Source organism: Excalfactoria chinensis, chromosome 1 (genome assembly GCF_039878825.1).
Source record: "Excalfactoria chinensis isolate bCotChi1 chromosome 1, bCotChi1.hap2, whole genome shotgun sequence".
NCBI lineage: Eukaryota > Metazoa > Chordata > Aves > Galliformes > Phasianidae > Excalfactoria > Excalfactoria chinensis.
The window spans coordinates 121,471,813-121,493,794 of NC_092825.1; the positions used below are offsets into that span (position 1 = coordinate 121,471,813).

Genomic DNA, 21,982 nt, shown 5'->3' on the forward strand with positions numbered 1-21,982 from the left:
TTGGACCAAAGACAGGTGTAAATTAATACTTAAATTATTGGGAACTTTTAAAGAATCACCTTTCTCAAAGTATGAGGTAATTTTCAAGAGACACAGTTTTTCAAGGGAAAGCTTTGCATCAGAAACATCACAAGCTGCTAAGTAACTGCACTAAATAAGTATTATCTTCAATAGGTTTTTGTGAAAACAGCCAAATTTGACAACTTACATCTTACGAGGATAATCAAACATAGCCATGTGCTCAAGGAGATCAACAGAAATCCACCTCCAGCCAAAGTTATCCCTTCCAATATATTATATGAACCTGCTAGTTTAAACTGCTTCACCTTTCAATCTCAATTGACTCCTGCTGATTTCTCTCGAGTACCATGTTAAATTCAGCAGTCAGTGTTCAAGGCACCATGGGAGCTGAAATGTCAATAAGTGAATAGAAATGTGTTTCTCTCATTGCTCGACACCTTTGAAAGGATAAAGTGCATCACAACAGAGCTGACTTCCAAAAGAAGTGGATGTAGGGAAGGGAAATACTCTACTTTTAGATCCTGGGAAGACATCTCATTTAATATCTTCAGTGCAGGTTGGTTTAGCTCACCTGAAAATGCAATGAGGAAGAAAAGACAGCATGAAAGAAAAAGGGGGTGACAAGCCAGTCCTGTTATCCTGCTTGACAGATCAGAAAGCAGGGTGGTGGAAATAAAACCACAGGACTCCAAGTTTGATTTTGTAATCCTTTGAAGCACCACTCTGGAGGCACTGCAATAGAGCAGTGCTAGGCTTTACATGGATCTGCACAGAATTAACTGGGCAGGCAGCTCAGAGAAGGCAATGGCCATATCGTGCCACTGTTTCAAGAATAAAGACTTTGTACTCTGTCTGGAATTTGTGTGTAACCTCAGTGGCGGTCTCACTCACTGCTCCTGGCAGACATCCCAGCGGCTTCTGCATCCAGAACTGGGGGAAGGGAGGAGAGCAAACACAGTAAATCCACTCCCACTTCCTCCCACACGCTTCTGGGAGGATCAGGCTGTTTAGCAAACCAGAGAACAAGGAGGAATTCCAGAGCAGGAAGAATAATTTGTTCTCCATGTTTTTAAAAGGATCTGGCCTTTTTTGTTAGACTTGGTGTTTATTGTGGCTTACTGGAAATTGCTATCTATCTGCCGCTTTCTTGGATTTCTGTAAGTTCAGCAGTACAACAGTAAGTTGCTGTGCTGATCCCTAGAGGATGGTGCTTTTTAGAGTTATGAATTATGGGGTTGTTGTTTGTTGTTGTTGTTGTTTAACAAGCTAAGGAAACTTGACAAGCCTTAAGCCCCCAGTAGTACAGGGTTTGTTGCACTCATAGTGATGTCACTGGGAGTGCTGCTTTCAGAAGGAATCAGTCCCTAACAGAAAAAGGTGAATATACATATTTAAACTGATGTAAAAAAATAAAAATAAAAATAAAAAAAAAAAAATAATAATAATAATAAAATCTCTTCTAGCCCTTCAGTAGGAACACTGTTTGTAAAATGGCTTGCAATAAATCAAGGAATACCACTTTTTATTACGCCACAGGCTATGGTATTAAGACTGAAATATCTTGCAGTACTACTCAGCTCCTCAGCTGACATTACAGTGTTGCTAACAGATTGTACCAAGTCTCTGCCTAATCATCACTGCAACTGCTGTCAGCAGCCAGCTGTAGCAAATGAAACTGTGGGGATGCAGCAGAAGGTTGCAGAGATGCCGCACCAGCTTGGAAAACTTCTTCCTTCTCTTAAAGAGAAGGAAGGGTAGCAAAGCAAGGATTTCTGATGGTCTGGATATTTCATATTTTGATCACCTTCCACAGTGAAGAAACTAAGATTTTTAATTTACTTCAGTATACAGCAGAGAGATGAAGTTTGCCAGTCCCAGAGCAACCAATTTATCCTGTGCATCCGGATGGTTGTTTACGTGGTACCAGCGCAACATTTTCTGCAGATTTCTTGCTCAGCATCTATTCGCAAGCAAAAAGAGTGCATTTCCCAAGCCATTTTTTGTCCAAAGCAAATTGCTGTATTTTTATTTCAGTGAGCATAGGAAATTACTTCCACTCGTAAAGTGTGCCTTGAAAAGAAAAAGAAACTGTATATTTAGAAACAGAAAGGTTATTTTTGGGCTTTAAAGTCCAAGGTGAATTTACAGAGTTAGCAGGTAGAAAAATGGGTCTGTTAAACTTATAAATGGCATTAAACTTGGAAGTTCTTTATCACAATGATATATATGTTTCTGGACAGTTTTTAGTAACATCCAGATAGAAGCACCTCCCTAAAAGCAGTAGATGGCTTCCAAACCTGACTGTCACAGTCATTCCCTAAGAATTGCACAGTAATTAGTAGTTCCTGGGCTGGCTTTTATTTGAGGTATACCTTGTAGTTTCTAAGCTCAGTAAGGATTAATTTATTTTCCTGAAGTTAAAATACAGTTTGATGTTATGTAAAGGGTGAGGTACTAGATTTACATATCACAGCCTCCTGTTTCACTTAATAGAAAACTTCATTAAGTGAAGACCAGCAGTTTTGAGCCTGTATTTAGTAACCAATGTCTTTAACACCGGTTTAAAGCATTTAGTCTTCTTGCCAAATGTGAGTCATAGAATCATAGAATCACCAGGGTTGGAAAAGACCTAAAAGATCATCCAGTCCAACCATTCACTTATTACCAATAGCTCTCACGAGTCCATCTGAAGTTAACGGCAACTGAGTGTAGGCTGGGTCCTGTAATACGGCATGCTGTGCAGTGTCCTCAGAAGATCAGATCCTCCTACCTTGCAGGATCTGCTCAATAAGGTTCTGCAAATAGACTTTCAGAAAGTTGGAGACTGCCTTATCAAGCCCTAATGCAGTGCATTCTTGTCATAGTCAGCCACAGGCAGTAGCAATATGATTGTGATAATACAGGGTAGTCAATGAGCAGCTTCACAGACAAGATCACCAGAGCTGCTGGGTTCTCTCTTATTTTATTTAGTTTTACATATTTTTTTTTAATTTTATTTATTTTATTTTATTTTTTAACCAGAATAATATGACAAATGATGTGCCTTTTTCATACAAGGAGAAGTCATGATGTTTACCAGGAAAGACAGTGGTAAGAAAATGTATGCACTGGGGGGGTCTTTCTTATATTTTTAAACATTGTGCATAAGAAAGTGTAAACAGATCTTTAAAAGATAAAAATTGTTGAGAATCTAAAAGCAGTCAATATGGATTTAGAACTAAATCTTCTCATAGAACCATAGAATGTCTTGGGCTGGAAGGGGCGTCAAGGATCATCAAGTTCCAATTCCCTTCCCACAGGCAGGGCAGCCAGCTGCTAGATCAAGTTGTAGACCAGGCTGCCTGGGCCTCATCCAACCTTGGTCTGAACACCTCCAGGGATGGGGCATCCACAGTCTCTCCAGGTGGCCTGTGCCAGCACCTCACCATCTCTCTATAAAAAATTTCCCCTGACATCTAATCTAAATCTCCCTTTCATAAGTTAAAAACCATTCCTCTTTTGAGGCCTTTCAACCTGTTTTTATTTGATAGAAGACAGAGGTTTAGGAGCATAAGTAGTATATTACATTTAATATCGATTCATTGTGATATCTCTTAATGGACTATCAATTAGTAGATGTATTCTAGTATATGTACTTAAGGTGAATTATCTCTCACAGACGCATTGAGCAACTAAGATATGTGCTGAGATAGATAGCTTCTAGGAAGATACCCAAGGTTAAGCCCATGGCTGCAACCTTGCTTCTGCACATCACGTGCATGAATGTCAGTGCTGTTCATAGCGCTGTGCCCAATGGATACAATACTCAAGCTATTGCCATTTTAACCAGTTGCACGACATGGAAATGCCTGCTGAGATTGGTGCAAATCTCAAGAAAGAACTACACAAACAAAATTCTTGTGCAAATGAAAATAAAAGAAAAAAAATAAATAAATACGGGTTTCAGAAAATTCAAGAACGTTTGTAAATATTCAGGAGCTCCATCTGCTGGCAGTATTTGGTAGCTCTTTGCATCTGGACAGTCCTAATACTTTCAAGTATTAAAAGTATAATATAAAGCTTGCAGATGTTTTTGTTCAATTTCCCTTTTAATTTTAAACTCAGGAGCTGCAGAAGCATTTGGCTCATTTTGTGCTTGTTTCTAAGAAGCTGTGTATCGAGTCCTCCAAAACCCAATTTTTTACTGATACTGGCTGATGACCTTGGTATTGGAGATGTGGGTTGTTATGGCAATGATACTATCAGGTAAGAATTCTACAAAATAAATTACCCCATCCTGGTAAATTTCAGTGGGGGGGGAGGGGAGAAACCAACAACACACTGATGGCAGTAGTAGAAATTTCTTATTAACAGATCAGTTTATCTAGATACACATCTTTCCAAAGCAGGTTTAAAGTCAATGTTCTACAGTAATTCCTATTGGAATAAAAGTTATACAACCATGTTTGAGTGACTTTCATGGACTTCTAATTTTCAGTGTGTACAGTCACAAATTTGTAAATGTGCATGTTTTTTCAGCTATGCATATATTTTGTATGTATCTACAACTCAGGTGTTGAAATATTAAGGACTGAGATCAGGATATCATACCAGCTAACAACTCTTGTTGGCTTGTTACAGGATGATGCCTCAATCTGTAATGTGCTCTTTTTATCCTTAGTGCAGTTTTCAGTCTGGATGGATCTGATAGAATGAATGATAGAATGATTGTGTATATTTATGCCCTGTCTATTCTCATCTATTGCAGCCTTGCAACTTGAGCTCCCCATGTCTATTAGGGGAATTTTTTCACTGTGCTTCATGAGGTTGTGATATGAAGTAGACCTCAAGTATCTTTTCAATATACATCAATAAAAATGCATATTGATACAATTTTTCTTTTTAGGACACCCCACATTGATGGTCTGGCAGAGGAAGGGGTAAGACTTACTCAGCACATTGCTGCAGCTGCTGTCTGTACTCCCAGCAGAGCAGCCTTCCTGACTGGCAGATACCCCATCAGATCAGGTTGGGCCTCTAATAGTTCACTGCAGTTTGTCTAGCCACTGTTGCTGTTAAAAATCCCTTTAAACAAACCATTATAAAGACTGGTTAATCTAAGGCTTTGGGACCTCAGTGAGATTGGCAGAAATAAAGATGACTAGATTTACTGACTGATTTCCATGGGAAAATCCCCACATAAAACATATTTCATGTGGTTAAATGACAGCACAGGAATGGATGAAAATCAAAACAAGCTCCGAAGACAGAAACAAAGAAAACAGTAAAGTGTAAGCATTGAATGTAGTATTAACATTTATATTCAGCAACGTATTTTGACTACCCTAATGAGCATTTTCATAACGAAATTTGTCAGTGTGTGGAATAGTTATCAATGATAAAACAGGTATAATTCAGCCATTTAAAGTGAAGACAGAAAACCATCCATGTTATCTCCTTGAAATCATGAGGATGGCTTGTCTGATCTGACTCTGACTTGCTGAAGGAGATATAGCTTTGTGGGTAAATACTCTGGGTTGTTTTTTGGGTTTTGGTTGGTTGTGTTTTTTTTTTTTTTTCTTGGTTTGTTGTTTTTTTTTCCCCCTTGGTTCTTTTTAGCATCTTCTTGTGGTAGAACTTTGCCTAATATCCAAGCATAGGCATCCTAATGCCACTTTCAACACTGCAGCTAACGCATCTTCACTGGATAGCAGATACAACAGAAAACTTGGAAGGGTCAATCAGAGTAGTATATAAATAAATAAATAAATAAATAAATAAAAGCCTGAAAAATCTGATTTCTAGCTTGCTTTATTTTAAAAATTGCCACTTTTCTCCAGGCATGGCATCCAGCACAGAACGGCGCATTCTTTTTTGGAATGGGTGTTCTGGTGGACTCCCACCAAATGAAACTACTTTTGCCAGAGTACTGCACCAGCAGGGTTATTCTACAGCACTTGTAGGTATGAGACACAGAAACTTGCTATATCTGATGTTATCTGAATGAGGCTGTTTCCGTAAATGTTTTTCTTTGCCAAAATATACAGGATCAGATAAACCAAAGGTTGTTTTTTTTTTGTACGAAAAACTTTAAAAATCAACCGGGTTTTTCAAATTCCACCCACAGCTCAACCCTCAGTAGAATCAACACAATATATGTGATAACTGAAAAATGGAATGTATGTATGGAATATGTGGATACACACAGCAAAGAGAAACAATTACAGAGGAGGATATCTTTGCCCAGTACGGTTTGCTTTAGAAGAACCGATATTCAGACAGAGCAAACGTGTTGTCTGTCAGTTGGTACCCGGACTCTAAGTGGTCTTAGTTCTATCTGATGGCTAGGTTTTCTGTTACTTACTCATCCTTCTTGTCATACAGACTTAGAATGCCTTAATTTTCTGCTGCTGCTGAGACAAAATAGCTGGAAGAGTTCCATTTACTCCAGGGGGTTCTGGATCACAATCTGTGTTCAAGAAAGAAAATCCTATTAACTGTTTGCAAATTTTTCCTGAACAGTGATTATATGGAGTGCCCTTCAAGCACCTCTTGATTTTATACTCTTCTAGGTAGTCAAAGGTATACTGTGCTTAAATGTAATAACTGTGATCTTCATGCCTCTACTTGGCTTCAGCACACTGAAGTGCCATTCATTTCCTAAACTGAAATGAGTCTCAGTGATGTACAGGCTTCACACAAGCTTGTGCAAATGGGAGATCTTTTCTAGCTCGTTGCAGTCTGATACGGTTTGTTCTGTAAAATACACTCATATACAGAAGCACTGAGCATATTAGCAGTTCTCTGAAGTTATTTGTCTGGTTAATAGGCCCAAAGCCCGTGGTAATAGTCTGTGTCCTTCAATGTCTCGATAATTACACTGCTCTGTAAAATGATTTCATTAAGCTTCATTATCAGTGCATGACATATTCAGATATGTCCAATTGTACTGGATAAGGATAATTAGAGTGGCCTATTTTGCTACTCCTTTTAGGAGAGCTAGTTTGTACAACTTATTCCTGAACTTTGTTTTTGAATTTGAAGGTCAAATCAAAATTATTTGTAAATTAGTCCATATTTTTGCACTTAGTTTTTTTTCCTTTGGCACAAGAGACTCTCCCCACCAGGCCACACGTTAGCAATGACTAATAAGCATGAAATATTGCAATCATATTGGTACTTCCAGAGGTGTCTGAGCTGAACTGCTACCTATGTAGAATCGTGTCAGTTAAGTGAAGAAAAAGAGATATTCTCTCAGATACAGTGCCAGGAGAGCCTGACTTATTCCTGCTAGCTCCTCCCTTGGTTGCACTTCTTTAACTGAGGAGTGCAGCCAACCTTTTAGAAGTAAAGGCAGACACTCATGAGAGAAATTATGTTCCATTTAATACTTCTGTTTTGTATTTCCAGGGAAGTGGCATTTGGGTGTGAACTGCAAATCCCACCGTGATCACTGCCACCACCCTTTAAACCACGGTTTTGAATATTTTTATGGCATGCCTTTTACCATTTTGAATGAGTGTCAAGGCACTGATGACCCTGAACTGGCCAAGTCTTCACAAGATACATATTGGCTTTACACACAGATAATCTTTCTTGCAGTGCTTACGCTTTTGTTTGGAAAACTTACCCACTTATTCTCAGTAAAATGGAAAATAATAGTATGTGTGACCATCCTTGGTCTCCTGTATTTCCTTTCCTGGTTCTCCAGCTATGGATTCACCAAGTACTGGAACTGTATTGTGATGAGAAACCATGAAATCACAGAACAGCCAATGAATCTAGAAAAAACTGCATCTAATATGCTGAAGGAGGCAGCTTCATTCATTGAAAGGTAACCAACAAAAACTATATCACTTCTTAAGGATTTTTTAAATAGTAGTTTCTCTGTCATACACTATTGGGTTACTCAGCTGGCACACTGAACTATCTGCTCCTAGTGTTGGCCAGCAGCAATTTGCTGTTTTTTGGCATCCATCTACATGGCAGCACCCAACTGCTGTCCTTCATCTTTTACATAGCTTGTCAGCTTCTCAGAAAAAGAAAGATGATTTTGTTGTGTTTTTTATTTGTTCACAATGGAGTCCTGTCCTAGGTATACTGGGCTCCATCAGGAGAGGGGTGGCCAGCAGGGACAGGGAAGTGATTCTCCCTCTTTGCTCTTGTGAGGCCCCATCTGGAGTACTGTGTCCAGGTATGGAACCCTCAGTACAAGAAAGACGTGGAGCTGTTGGAAAGGGTCCAGAGGAGAGCGATGAAGATGATCAGGGGACTGGAGCACCTCCGCTATGAAGACAGGCTGAGGGAGCTGGGCTTGTTCAGCCTGGAGAAAAGAAGGCTGCGGGGTGACCTCATTGCAGCCTTTCAGTACCTGAAGGGAACCTATATCCAGGAGGGGAGTAAACTCTTAGAAAGGGCCAATAATACCAGGACAAGAGGAAATGGATTCAAGCTAAAAGAGGGTAGACTTAGGTTAGATGTTCGGGGGAAGTTCTTTACTAGGAGAGTGGTGAGGTCCTGGAACAGACTGCCCAGGGAGGTTGTGGATGCCCCACACAATATATACATAGGACATATCCCTGAATAAGACTGTATTGCTTCTCTGAAGATTTTTTTGGTTCTTAAGGGGAAATGGAGAGAGACAAATCTCTTCTGTGTGCCTTCGAACACCGATAAGCTTAGGTTCCTTAGATATCCTGTCTGACATCTAGATGCCAGTGTTAAAGGGATGCAGTTCCCTTCTGGGTGCAGTATCCTACCTGCTTGTTTTACATGTATGTCTCAGACACTCAGTGACACCAATATTTAGGTTTCAGCAAGTGAGTCCTATTCTTCTTTCCAGTGAGTATGTGTCAGTCTTTAGGTTATGAACTTTCACATTCATTTATTTCATGCTCTTCAAGTACCTAATTTGGAACCAGACAAGAGGCCCAGTACTATTTTGCTCTTCCTAAAGAACCAAAATCTTTGAAGGGTGTTTTGATCCCCTCTGTCTTCCAAAGCCTCAAAAATGCAAGATATCAAAACCCAAAAATTTTACTCTGATCCCCCATTGGCCCCATCAGTGAGACAGCCACTACCATGCCAATGCTATATTTTGTTCAGAACAGTAGTTTGCAGAGAGATGACTACTCTTGTTTTCTCTTATTTCAGAAACAAGCATAGGCCATTTCTTCTCTTATTTTCCCTTTTACACGTTCACACCCCACTCATTACCACAAAGGAGTTTCTGGGAAGAAGCAGGCACGGCCTATATGGAGATAATGTAGAGGAAATGGACTGGATGGTGGGTAAGTGGTGATCTGTAAGGAAATAATTTATTTAAACAGGGGAGATGATAGAACTTGCTATTTATATATAACAAAAAATCTTGCATATATAGTTAGCTCCAAAGGTAGCCGTTTCATTACAAATCCTCTTTTCTTCTTCTTGGTGTGAATGTGGAAACTTTTCCTATTTTTTAATTGACACACTTCAGTGTTGCACTGCAAAATCATAGAATCATTTGAGTTGGAAGGGGCCTTTAAAAGTCATCTAGTCCAATTGCCCTGCAATGAACAGGGACATCTACAGCTAGATCAGGGTGCTCAGAGCCAGGTTCAGCCTGACACTGAATGTCTCCAGGGATGGGGCATCCACCAACTCTTTTGACAACCATTTTCCCTTTTTCTGTCACAACAGACTCTCCTAAGGAGTTTGTCCTTTCTTATAGATCCTTTTTAGACATGGAAAGGTTACTATCAGGTCTCCTATCAGGTATCAGTTTACTATCAGAGCCATCTCTTCTCCAGGCTGAACAGCCCCAGCTCTCTCAGCCCGTCCTCATAGGGGGTGTGTTCCATCCCTTGGATTATTTTTGTGTCCCTCCTGTGAACATCCTCCAACAGGTCCATGTTTCCCTTGTACCAAGGACTCCATATCTGAATGCAGTACTTCAGATTAAATCTCACCAGTAGAAAGCAGAGGGGCAGGATCACTTTCCTTGACCTACTGGCCATTCTTCTTTCGATAAAGTCCAGGATACTGCTGGCTTTCTGGACTGTGAGGATACATTGCTGTCTCATGTACAGCTTGCCATCCAGCAGTATCTTCAAGTCCTTTTTGACAGGGCTGTGGTCTATCCTTACAGTCCACAGGAGGACAGCCTGCTCCTGTGCCTCTAAGATTTCCTTCTGCAGGAACATCCAGCCTTCCTGGATACCTTTACTCTTCAGGACTGAATCCCAAACTACCCTCCCTACCAGTGTCCTGAAAGTGTGCCACCTGGAACTCCAAGGTAGCAGTTTTGCTGACATTCATTCTAACTCAATCAAGAATAAAGAACAATACCATTTTGTGGCTGCCCTGCCCAAGACAGCTCCCATCCTCCACATCTCTCACCAGTCATGCTGTTTATGAGCAGCAGGTCTAGCAGGGCACCTTCCCTGATAGTCTCTCTTACCAGCCACATCAAGAAGTTATCTTCCACATGCTCTAGAAACCTCCTAGATTGCTTCCTCTGTGCAGTATTATATTTCTAATATATATATCAGGGAATTTGAATTCTCTTTTGTGAAAAAGGGCTGGCAATCACTCAATCTCCACCAGCTGCTCATAGAATATCTCTCTTCATCCTGGTTAGGCAGACTATAACAGACCTCAACCAGTATGTTAGCCTCATTGGCCCTCTCCCTTAGTGACTCAACCTTATCATTACCGGCCTTGAGCTCAACAACATTGAAATGTTAGCACAGAGAGCCATGTCACCATCCCTCCTTTATAGCCTATCCATTCTGAAGAGCTTATAGCCATCCATTGCAGCACTCCAGTTGTGGGAGAGATCCCATCATGTTTCAGTAATGGTAACAAAGTCAAATTTTGCCTGCTGCATGATGGCTTCCAGCTCCTCCTGTTTGTTGCCCATGCTGCATGCAGTGATATAGATATATATTGTGTAGATATACTTTATCTGAGCCATTGTCCTCACCCCTAACCCTATCATCATTCCCCCAGGCTCTAGCAAGCCTTGTTTTACCACCTTCCCCCTTCATATCTAATTTAAAGCCCTCTCAATGAGCTCTGCCAGTTCCTGGGCTAGGATCTGTTTCCCCTTTGAGACAGGTGGGACACATCTGCAGCCATCGGGCCAGACACTGAGTAAACTGCCTCATGACAAAAAAATCAAATCAAATCAAATCAAATCAAATCAAATAATCCTTGTGATTGCACCAGCCCCTTAGCCATGCACTGATGAGATGGGATGGATTTTCTTGGTCCTATCAGTACCCCTTGCAGCCACTGAAGGGTTATAGGAAAACAGCATCTGGACTCCTGATCCATCAACTAACTGCCTCAACACCTGAAGTCCCTTTTGATAGCCCTCAGGCTTCTCCAATGACTTCATCACTGCCAATCTGAAATATCAGTAGGGGATAGTAACCAGAGGAGTGAACTAGACTATGGAGTCTCCCAGTAGTGTCCCTGACCCAGGCCCCAGGAAGGCAGCACACTTCCCTGTGGGTAGAGACTGGCTGAAATACAGGGTCTTCCATTCCTCTCAGAAGGGAGTCGCTTACGACAATTGCCCGTCTTTAGTCTTTTGATCACATTATTAATTGGAATGTATATTTCTGCATTTGCATACCCTCAAAAGATGTAACTAGTGCTGCTGCTGAATACTACATTATATGTGGTTGTTTTGTTCCTTTTTAACAAGGATTAATCCTTAGAACAGAAACCAGAACTCTCTCCTAGACAAAAGACCAAGTTAAAAAGATATGGTTTTTCACTCAATAATTTGAGTTTAAAAACCCAATACACACTTGGAGCCCAAACTTAGACCTAAACCCTAATCTGTAGTTCATTTCTGCTTCAACAGGAGAAAGATAGCTCTTATTTGCATTTATTCAAAAGGGAAGGCCATGCTCACAATTTATTCACCTCCTGTCCATGATTCTCCAAACCTTTTCTACCTCCAAAAACCATGCTTAAAAATTTGTAGTTTGAGAAGGGTCTGTCTGCTTGCGATTGGCAGGTGGAGCATTTCTGCTAGACCTGGTCACACCAGAGAACTCTGTTGTGCTCTTCTTACTGTTACTTGGCACTGATCATCAGGCACAAGCTACTCAAGCAGAGCAGAATAACAGAAGTATGAAGGGATAAAGAATGTGTGTTGTGCCGACTGAATAGGATTCTGCTATTGAGGACAAACAAGCTAAAAGATTTGAGGTCTAATTCAGAACAGAGAGGCCTAGATACTTCTTTTGGCTCGGTGTCTGTTTTTAGGTAAGATCAATAACAAAATGACCTGACATTGGCCTTGCATACAACAGCTGTTGTTGATGCTTCTGTAGCTGTGGAAGCAGTTTGCAGTGATTATACTTTGATGTAGTGAGTGATGAGGAAGTGCAATCAGAGGTAAATTATATACTCTGTATAAACGCTTCATGCTACCAGTACTGAAAACATTCCATGTGAAGTCAGGTATGAATTGCACTCTGCAGAGTTTTTACCGCTAACATCCTGAGAACATTTTGGCTGATGATTGTGTGAAGCCTGATTTCAGAATCCCTGTGCAGTTCTTGGTGAGACACCAGCAGTTTTCTATGATGAGGCAACACTATTGTTTAAGCTCCTCAAGAGGCTTTGGGTTACACAATGGATACAATCCTTGACTCAGAGAATTTACAGCAAGAATGTGACAGAATATTCTGAGAAGCCTGAATAAAAGGATCATTCATTTTTGTTGTTTTCCATTTAGGTTTGTTTTTCTGTTTTGTTTATTTGTTTAATTTTCCTGTTTTATATCTTGGATACATTCAGCAGCTTCCTGTTGGGCTTTTTTTACTTTCATAACTCAGGATTACTCTGCATTGCTGGAGGTAGCTCATAACAGAATTCATTGAGGTCAACAGAATGACTAGCTTCATTGAATTTTAAGTCAGTGAAAAATCTGACTGTATCTCAGGACTTCTCTGTGTTGTTTTGCTTCGTTTATAGGTAAGCTTCTGCATCTTATTGACAAAGAAGGCTTGAAGAACACCACATTTATTTATTTTGCATCTGATCATGGAGGATCTGTAGAGGCTCACAGAGGAAATACCAGATTGGGTGGATGGAATGGTATCTATAAAGGTAAAATCTTAGTGGCATGTGGATGTGTAAAACTGCCTATTAAAAAGAAAGCAATAGAATAAAGTGTGTCCAGACATGTTTACAAAGGTATTTCCTTCTCAGACTTGAAGCTCAAAAAGAAAACCTCATGGATGTAGATACTTCCTAATTTTCCTCTGAAATGTGAAAACATAAACTCATGTCCTTTCATATTGCTTCATTAAAGACTTACTAATTCTTGATATTTTTGCCCACAGAGTTTCTCCTGAACATCCTTCTTTATTTCTGATAGTCTTATAACTTTATTAAAGTCTCCCTTTCTGGAGATTTTTACTTTTTTCTCACTTCCATACTTGAGGTTTTTAATTTTTCATGGTCATTCTCCTCCAACCCACCTCCCACACGGTCATTCTCTGCTGATTCTTTAGTATTAAATGCATAAATATTCCCTACTGCTTGCTTTTTCCACTTCTTTTGCCACATAGTAAGAAATTGTTTTGTTGTTTTTTTTTATCCTCAGTGAACACAATGGGAAAAAGTTAAAACAAAACAGATAAATCCATTTCTAAAGCCCGCTGCTGATTAGTATTTATCTCTTTCCTCCACTTCTCTTAGAAGAACTCTGTTCTTCTTTCTCTGTTCTTCGCTGCATACTGTGAAGTCATAGAGTGCTACTTCATATGAGAGTGCGCATCAGTGAAGCAAAGTCTGGAGATGAAACTGATAAAATTTTTATGTATGTCAACAGACCTGATGAGATAACTTAATCCAGACTGAGATCCTCTGGAATTCTTCTAGCTGTCTAAGTCATGAGTTAACTCTCCAGACTCCTATACCCTGAAAAACCACTTTGATATCTTGAGCAGCTTGGCACTTACTGCATAACAAAGCCTGAAAAGGATTCCCATCACTTACATCCAAACGTAAGATGCCACATGTGAAAGTGTAAAATAGAGAGTAATAAATAATCCATTTATTTTTGAAGAAAGGATCTTGCACTGATGCTGCTCATCAGGATTTAGTGTGTTTGCATGAAAGGTATTTGAATATGAAAGTTTTTAGATTTATTGTTATGCATGCATAAGAAATGTCTAATGTATACATACATACACACACATATATATATATATATATTCCTATTATAGGTGGAAAAGGAATGGGAGGCTGGGAAGGAGGGATCCGTGTTCCAGGAATAGTTAGATGGCCTGGAGTGTTGCCTGCAGGCATAGTTATCAGCGAACCAACAAGCCTCATGGACATTTTCCCAACAGTGGTTCACCTGGCTGGAGGGATAGTGCCTCAGGACAGGTACAAAAGAAGTTTCCTAAACCATGTTTCCTCCCCATTCTTGTTTTAGGTAGAAGCTGACTACGTGTCACATGTCTTAACACCCACAATTTAAATTCTGTTAGTTGCTAAAAAAGAGTTCTCTAGTATCGATCTTTCCATTTAGCTTTCCCCATCTTATCTGATTATATGGGGGGGGAGAAAGAAAACAGAGAGATAATATACATTATCAAGGATATTAGCTAACTCAGTATTCTAATCATTGAAAGAAAAATTAGTTAACTGGGGTCATTGAGAGAACTTTAAAAACAAAAACAAACAAACAAAAAACCCAACCAATTACTTAAGTAATAATATAAGTAATAAGTTAAGTTAAGACTTAAGTTAAGACAGGCCCTCTCCAAGCCTGGTTCTTTGTGAGCAGGGAAGATGGAACAAATGCCCTGCATCTGGATACCTGTAATGGAGAAGTAGGTTCCTGGACAGTGAACCTATGTTCAGTCTGTGTTAGTCTTCTCTAAGAACAAGTGAAAGGCTGGGTGACAAAGTCATTCTGAGAGAGAGCATAAAAGTTCTTGTGTTGCACAACTAAACCAGTTGTTAGTCAATTAATTGTCACTATTTTGACAAAGCCTATCAGTGATACCAGTTTCAGGGAACCAGAACCAGTGAACTTCCTTTCACTATGGCTATCACTTAGCCCCAGGAAAATTACAGTGGTGATAGCTTGCTTTCCCAGGATGTGTGAAGTAGCTGCAATTGCACAAACTGCTAGTAAGTACTAATCACTGTCCACCACCCATACAGACAATGAAAACTGTCAGAGGTAATAAGCTAAACAGCAGTTTGTTTTGGAAATGACGTCTGAAATCCTAGTGCGTTATCTATGGAGAGTAAACTGCTCACACTGCAGGCTGGGTGCAGTTCCTGAACAGTGATGACCTCAGCCCTTTTCACCAGGGTAATTGACGGGCGCACCTTGATGCCATTACTGCAGGGGACAGTTCAGCACTCCGAGCATGAGTTCATGTTTCACTACTGTGGTGTGGGTTTGCATGCAGTACGGTGGCACCAGAAAGAAAGTGAGTATAAACATTCCCCCCCGCAGCCTGTGGGAGATAATTCAGTGACCTCTCATTTCCAACAGAATAACAGGTCATGACATTTATGCACATTTTGAGTATGTTTATTGATTTAAACACAGTTCAGTGCAGAACGGGCACTGTTAGCTATTCTGTCTTGCCTAAGCTGAAGGGTTTTGATCCCTGAGTAACATAACTTTAAGAATCTTCAGTTTGTTGCAGTGTTTCTGCCCCAATCCAAGTCCATCACCTTGCGCTGTTTGAATCTCATTATGTGCCCATGGGGCCACTCCTCAAGCCTCTCCAGGTTCCTTGAGATTATATCTCTACCTTCTATTATATCAACTGTACCACTCAGTTCAGTGTCATCAGAAAACTTGCTGAGAGTACAGTTGATCCCACGACCTATGTCGTTGATAAAGATGTTGAAGAGCACTGGTCTCCATGGACCTCTGCAGGGACCCCTAGTCTTTGACCTTCGTAGAGCTATTGACTACAACCTTCTGGCTTTGAGCAACCAATTCTTTCTCCACTAATTCACCCTTCAAATCCACATCTTTCCAATACAGAGATACGAAAGTGGTGTAAGAACACACTGATATAAAAGACTTCATAGAATTCAAGTAGATGATATCAGCTGCCCTTCTTTTTTCCGCTCATGCTATCACTCCATCATAGAAGGCCACCAGATTGGTCTGACATGTGCTGGCTGTCTGGGATCACCTCCTTGTCTCCCATGTACCTTCCAGTAGAATGTGTTCTGTCATCTTTCCATGCACAAAAGTGAGGCTCACAGGCCTGTAGTTCCCTGTGTCTTCCTTTCCGACTACCTGGTCTCGGTGATTCCGGGCTCAGCCGCTCAGGGGGCAGCACCAAGGGGCTCCATTATAGATGCCTTGGGCAGCTAAGATGCCTTGAGCAGGAGCGGGAAAGCGCCGCCAGAGGGCAGCGCGGCACCGCCAACCGCCATCACCGCCGCTTCAGGCGTCAAATAAGCAGCTTAAACAGGGAGATTGCTGAAATGTAACAACAATTCCGCTCTGAGGCGAAGTTGCCGGCCTCGTTTTGCGGTTACAAGTTTGGCAGAGCCTGTCGAGAGAGCACGGCACAACCCCCCGCAGGCTCAGGTCTGGAGCTGCCTCCCCTCCTTCTCACGTCCCATCTTCCTTGGATGTAATAAGGCTAATCTACACCGGGATTTTAGTTCGGACCAGAAGTGTGCTTTGGAAGAAACCCATCCTGAGCACATCCACTCAGCATGTTTTGACTGTAACTTCAGCTGTAGAAGAAGCCAAGCTGTGAAATAGGCCCCAGGCTCATACTGGACACACTCTTACCACTAGCAGATGTTGAACAGACAGGACCAGAGAGTTAACCCCTCATGAAGCACCCCCAAACAAGTACAGCATGGAAGTCGTGTCATTAACGCTGCTTTTGCTGTACAGATCAGTTTTTAATAGGTCACACTCCTCATAACATAGATACAGAAGCCACATACAGATGTAAGGTCTATTTGATGTTCCCATGAAACGCAGAAGCACTGCTACAGCTCTCATTCATGCTTTTGTATCATTTATACCTCTGAAACACAACTGCTGCTGGCTAGGTCATTGAAAACAACCAGACATTCTGCATGAGATCAAATACTACTGTTTGGCTCAACTTTCATCTAGGACAGGAATTCTATTTCTTTGCACTGTGCTGGTGAGCTTCTAATTTAAAAGAGCCTGATTAAGGGCATAATAAGAAGGCGATATACGTTTAAATGAACGCAACATTGAGAAAATGCAATGTCTATTCCCTTTTATTTACTGGACAGGCTGAATATGAAGCCATTGTGTCTCGACTCCACAATCATAAATTAAGCACTCCACTGAAGCTAGAGAAGTGCTTTCTTCTACCACAGCACAATAAGGCTTATTAGTGGTAGTCCATTTCTTTCTGCTCATTAAATTGATTGATTGTTACCAGATGGGCTCGAGAGATGTTTGGATTGAAGAAGCAGGTTTTCTTTCCCTTGGGTATATTCCATTAACACATTGCCCTAAAAATCACACACAGTCTTCAAATTCTGTCAGAGTTCCTTCAATAGCAAATTGCACATCCCCCTTTGCTCCTTCGGAAGGGCCGTACCCCCTGCTAGTTCCAGCAGTGCTGATTTCTACCACCTTTCATTTCATTTTATTCTTTATGACTCTCCATAACTCAGCTGTCTACTCAGCTCACCAACACAGGTTAATTACAATCAGCCTGACTGTATCCTTCCCAATGACCTAACAAGGACCTGGCTCTCTCCCATTCTGCAACTTCAGTAATTCTTTGCAGCTAAAAATGTGCAGAACGTGAACAGTTCTCAGCCACTTCTGCACTCCTGTCTCTGAATTACTGTGCAACACGTTATGAGGAATTCAGCTCAATTATTAAAGAAAAGCAGTGACTGGGTTTTTTTTTCTGAACAAAAATCACAGACTTCTCCATTGTAAGAATTCATACTTGCCCATCTCATATTTACCTATTAAACAATCATTTTAGCTATATTACAGTAGCACAGCTAATCTGGGAAACGCACTTGGCCCAGAGGTTACTTACTTAACTCCTTCTGTAAGCATTTATGCTACCCAGCCAACAGGCAGAAGACCCAAATCCCATACTTAAGAAACCCTGACATGGCAAGACAAAAATGTACTTTTATGCACAAGATGGGGAAAAAACAGGTGGCCTTGGAACAGCAAAGCATGCACCCAAAAGCTAAGGAATACCTGTGCTCACTAAGCCATCAGCAATAGCGAGCCAGTTTCCTTTATAAAATCCACCTTTGCATCCTTGCTCTCAATTTCAGTAGCATAGCTTAGAAGGAGCTGGGAAGCGTACAGTAGAAATGCATAGCCAACCAGCAACCAAAGATGTTAAGTTTAAGGACAATCTGAGATGCAGTGTTTGTTATTTTCTCATCACCTTCTACTATTTTTTCCTTTTTCATTTAATTGAACAAACACGTCCTGGCTGTAGTGACACAGCACAGTCAGAATAAGGCTAAAGAATCCTGGTCACAAAGCTCAGCACAGGGGACAACAGACGGAAGGACGGTTGGGCAGATCCCATTGAACCAAAACAAAAATGCCACGTAGGCACAATGCAGAGGACAGTTAGTTGTGCTCAGTGGCTCCAAATATTGAAGTCCCCCTTTTATTCTTCTTCTTTTTTTCAGAGGCAGAATCTAATTGCTGTCTTCTGGCTGGGCACAGCTCTGCCTTGTCTCAGAATGAGTTCAGTGTAGTGCTTTCTCAAGACAACTGAGAGGAATAAAGGGAAAAGGAAGAGGGGAGACGACAGAAAATACCAGAAAATACCCTCTTGATCTGCATTTCCTTTGTCGTTTTTTCATTAGCAGTTAAAGATCGGCACTTAAAATACCAGCCCTAAAGCTGCAAACTGATTGCATCCATTCTTTTCACTTAAAACCTATTTTCCAGATTTTGCTTTCAAGGACAGTCATTAATGCCATATTTGAAAACATCCTTGAAAGTAGGCACAGACTTGTGGTGGAACAGTTTGTGTCCAGATGCTCTTCTTGGCTTAGATATAGAGAGCTAACAGAAGAACCAGCTACTCACTCATACCCACATCCAGAAACACGGGGATACATTTTCAATTTCCCCCAACCAAGAGCTTTAAAAGAACACAAGAAAGGGGCAGAGACTCTCTATATCCAAAATGTTAGACCTAACCATCCATGAAGTGTAAATAGCCTTGCAAGTACCAACAGCCCAGGTGTGCCCATGACTCAATCTGAATCCCTGCCAGCTCCCAACGTGTCTTTTTCTGTCTGTGACAACCACAATACTTGCTCACAAATAACTTAGAAGTTAAACCAACTTCTCAGGGACCTCCCCTGTGCCTACTGCCATTAAGCTGTTCAATGTGCTTCTGTTGTAACAGGAGGTACCATATGGAAAGCTCATTATGCTACTCCACTGTTCCAACCAGAAGACTCTGGAGCTTGCTTTGAAAGAGGAATTTGCCCATGTTTTGGGGATGGTGTAACCCATCATGACCCTCCGCTGCTGTTTGATCTCTCACAAGATCCTTCAGAGGAAAATCCCCTATCCACGGACACCGAGCCTTTGTTTGATTCTGTAATGAAGAGAATAGGAAAAGCTGTAGAAGAGCACCGTAAGACACTGACTCCAGTCCCACAGCAGCTGTCTTCTTACAACAACGTGTGGAAGCCGTGGCTGCAGCCATGCTGTGGCACATTTCCATTCTGTTGGTGTGATAAAGAAACCGAGAAAGCCGGCTACACACTTTAATACCAACATCAAGTTAGGTTTTTTCAGCAGTATTCACATTCACTGACTGTGGTCATATAGAGATAAGGGACAAATTACACCAGAATAATTGAAAGGGACAGTCTTGATGCTTTTTGTTCAATCTTTCTCCACTAAGCCTGCACTTTTAAGTAATTTCTTTTAAGGAAATGTCCCAAACACACTCTGTCCATGTCACCCGTACATTCTATGCCTCAAATGGATAGTTCTAGATCAAATACACAGATAAGAGAACCAAAATGTTTTTTCTTACCAATTTTCAGCTTAACAAAATTACAAATGACAAGAGATGAAACTTGAATGGCTGCTGTTTATGCAACTAATATACTTGTTAAAGCAACAGGTCAGTGCCCAAGAGGATCTCTCTTCAAGATCTTATCCTTTTAATGAAAAAGCTGTTGTATGCTTCACAGCACAGTTGTGCATTTAATTTGTGAACACACCAAAACACAGCGGCCTCTAAGAGCTAAAAACATTCTAGCTCGTAGCAGTGTTTCACCTCAGCTTTATAGTCATTTATCTGCCATGTAGGAGTTTCTGGAGAACAGGAAAAAAAAAACCAAAACCCAACAAACCAACACTGACAAATGTGTTTTAAAAATTAGGTAGCTAAAGTACAATACCAAATTCAGCAGTCAAGCACCTAAATGCTAAAGCACTGCAGTTCCAACTGACACACAGCCTCCCAAGCTGTTCAATCAGCTCCCCTGTAGGAGCATTGAAAATCATCATCCAGCTGCCTGGACAAGATAGGTCCCAAATTTCACAGTCCCCAAAAGCCATCTATCTGTAAGCTGCATGTCCCATTTCAACACAAAAGCTCCTGAATTCATGAGAATGCTGAAAAGCCCCCATTAAAAAACGTGCTTTGTTTTGGAAGACAGTACTTTGGTTTCAGTAGGTGTTAAAAAAATCCCCTGCACACAGTAATCACTTCAGTGTACAGGTCACATTCTACAAGCCAAACAAGTGTCAGCACTATGTACAGTCATTAGGGAAAGGTAGGGAATTAAAATATCTAATCCTCTCTTACTGCCCTCTGGTTAACTGCATTCATCTCTCAATATATAATCCTAACCAGGTTCTTGCAGGGGTTTTGTGGCAAATCCAATTTTTAGGCTGCATTTTCTAGCTCAAAAAAATATATATAAATAAATAATAAAAAAGAAGTGCATTGTGTGGCAGACTCAGATTCAAACCTCTAAGCTTTCCTGAACACCGAGTGTTCACTCCTACTGCATAGCTAAATGTCAGCACGATTTTAAAGGCAGCACAGGAAGGTAAGAAAAGCCCAGCAGAAGCTTCAGATAATGTTTCCTTAAACCTAGCAGCACTGCAGAACCACGCCAGTGCTGCTCTGTTCAACACTAAGGTCACTTGTGTCATTTGTTTCTTTAAACTCAGAGAAAAAGGAGATAAGGCGGCCAAGGCAACACAGAACTGACAGGCTGTTAATCCCAGAGTAGCGTGCAGCTCTCACAGGTCTCGAGCTGTCACAGCAGGTCCCAGCACTTCCACCAGCCTCAGGACAAAACGGCATGCGTGTGCCTGGGATGAGATGCTTTCTGCAGTGCTTTCAAGCAAGGCTCCTGACTTACACCCCCTGCGTGCACGTCACCTGTGTCACGTTCTTTTGTTCTAAACAGCACAGGTTGTGACCGCAATGCAGCCTGACCAAATGCAGTCTCCAAATGAGCATTCCTTCATGTAATTTCCTGCTGGTATCCTTCCTCTTCAAGGACACCCAGGAAGTTATACAGATATTATCCTGCAAAAATCAAAAGGCTAATCTGACAATGAACTGCTAGGACAGTTCAGTGGCAAGATTGATAGAAGTATCTAAAAATACATTTGTTCTTACAGCTTGATAGCATTTAGATCTGCATCAGCTTTGCTGAGAACTTGTCAAAAGGCTTGACATTTTGAGCAGCTGCACTTCACTGGATTCATAAGGAGAAAAAATATTATAGCATAAAAAAAAACAGGTTTTTAAAGCCAGCCTGGCCGATTCCGGGATGGAGGAGAAATCTTGCTGCTCAGTGGGGAACAAAGCCAAAAGCTGTTTGCCAGAATCAAGCCAGCCTGTCAATAACGTCTACGTTGCCAGTGCTACGTTCTCAGCTCACCCCAGCACCCTCCTTACCCCTGACTATCTGGTTATACATAGGAACGTGCCCAGTCACAGGCTGGGCC

At 41.0% G+C, this 21,982-nt stretch overlaps 1 protein-coding gene across 1 annotated transcript; it reads left to right on the forward strand.

Annotated features, from left to right (window-relative positions):
- The first annotated feature begins 1,033 nt into the window (after positions 1-1,033).
- Positions 1,034-20,924, forward strand: LOC140254034 (arylsulfatase H-like). Its single transcript, XM_072340223.1, has 11 exons — positions 1,034-1,178; positions 3,043-3,121; positions 4,126-4,266; positions 4,907-5,028; positions 5,841-5,963; positions 7,411-7,834; positions 9,154-9,290; positions 12,979-13,113; positions 14,238-14,400; positions 15,340-15,461; positions 19,401-20,924. The coding sequence occupies exons 2-11, from the start codon at positions 3,087-3,089 to the stop codon at positions 19,769-19,771; spliced, it is 1,773 nt and encodes a 590-aa protein (XP_072196324.1). The 5' UTR covers positions 1,034-1,178; positions 3,043-3,086; the 3' UTR covers positions 19,772-20,924.
- The last annotated feature ends 1,058 nt before the right edge of the window (positions 20,925-21,982 follow it).

Coding starts and splice junctions, on each gene's coding strand:
- LOC140254034 (XM_072340223.1), top strand. CDS start 3,087: ATGATGTTTACCAGGAAAGACAGTGGTAAGAAAAT. Junction 5,964..7,410: donor TTATTCTACAGCACTTGTAG/GTATGAGACACA, acceptor TTGTATTTCCAG/GGAAGTGGCATTTGGGTGTG. Junction 15,462..19,400: donor ACGGTGGCACCAGAAAGAAA/GTGAGTATAAAC, acceptor CTGTTGTAACAG/GAGGTACCATATGGAAAGCT.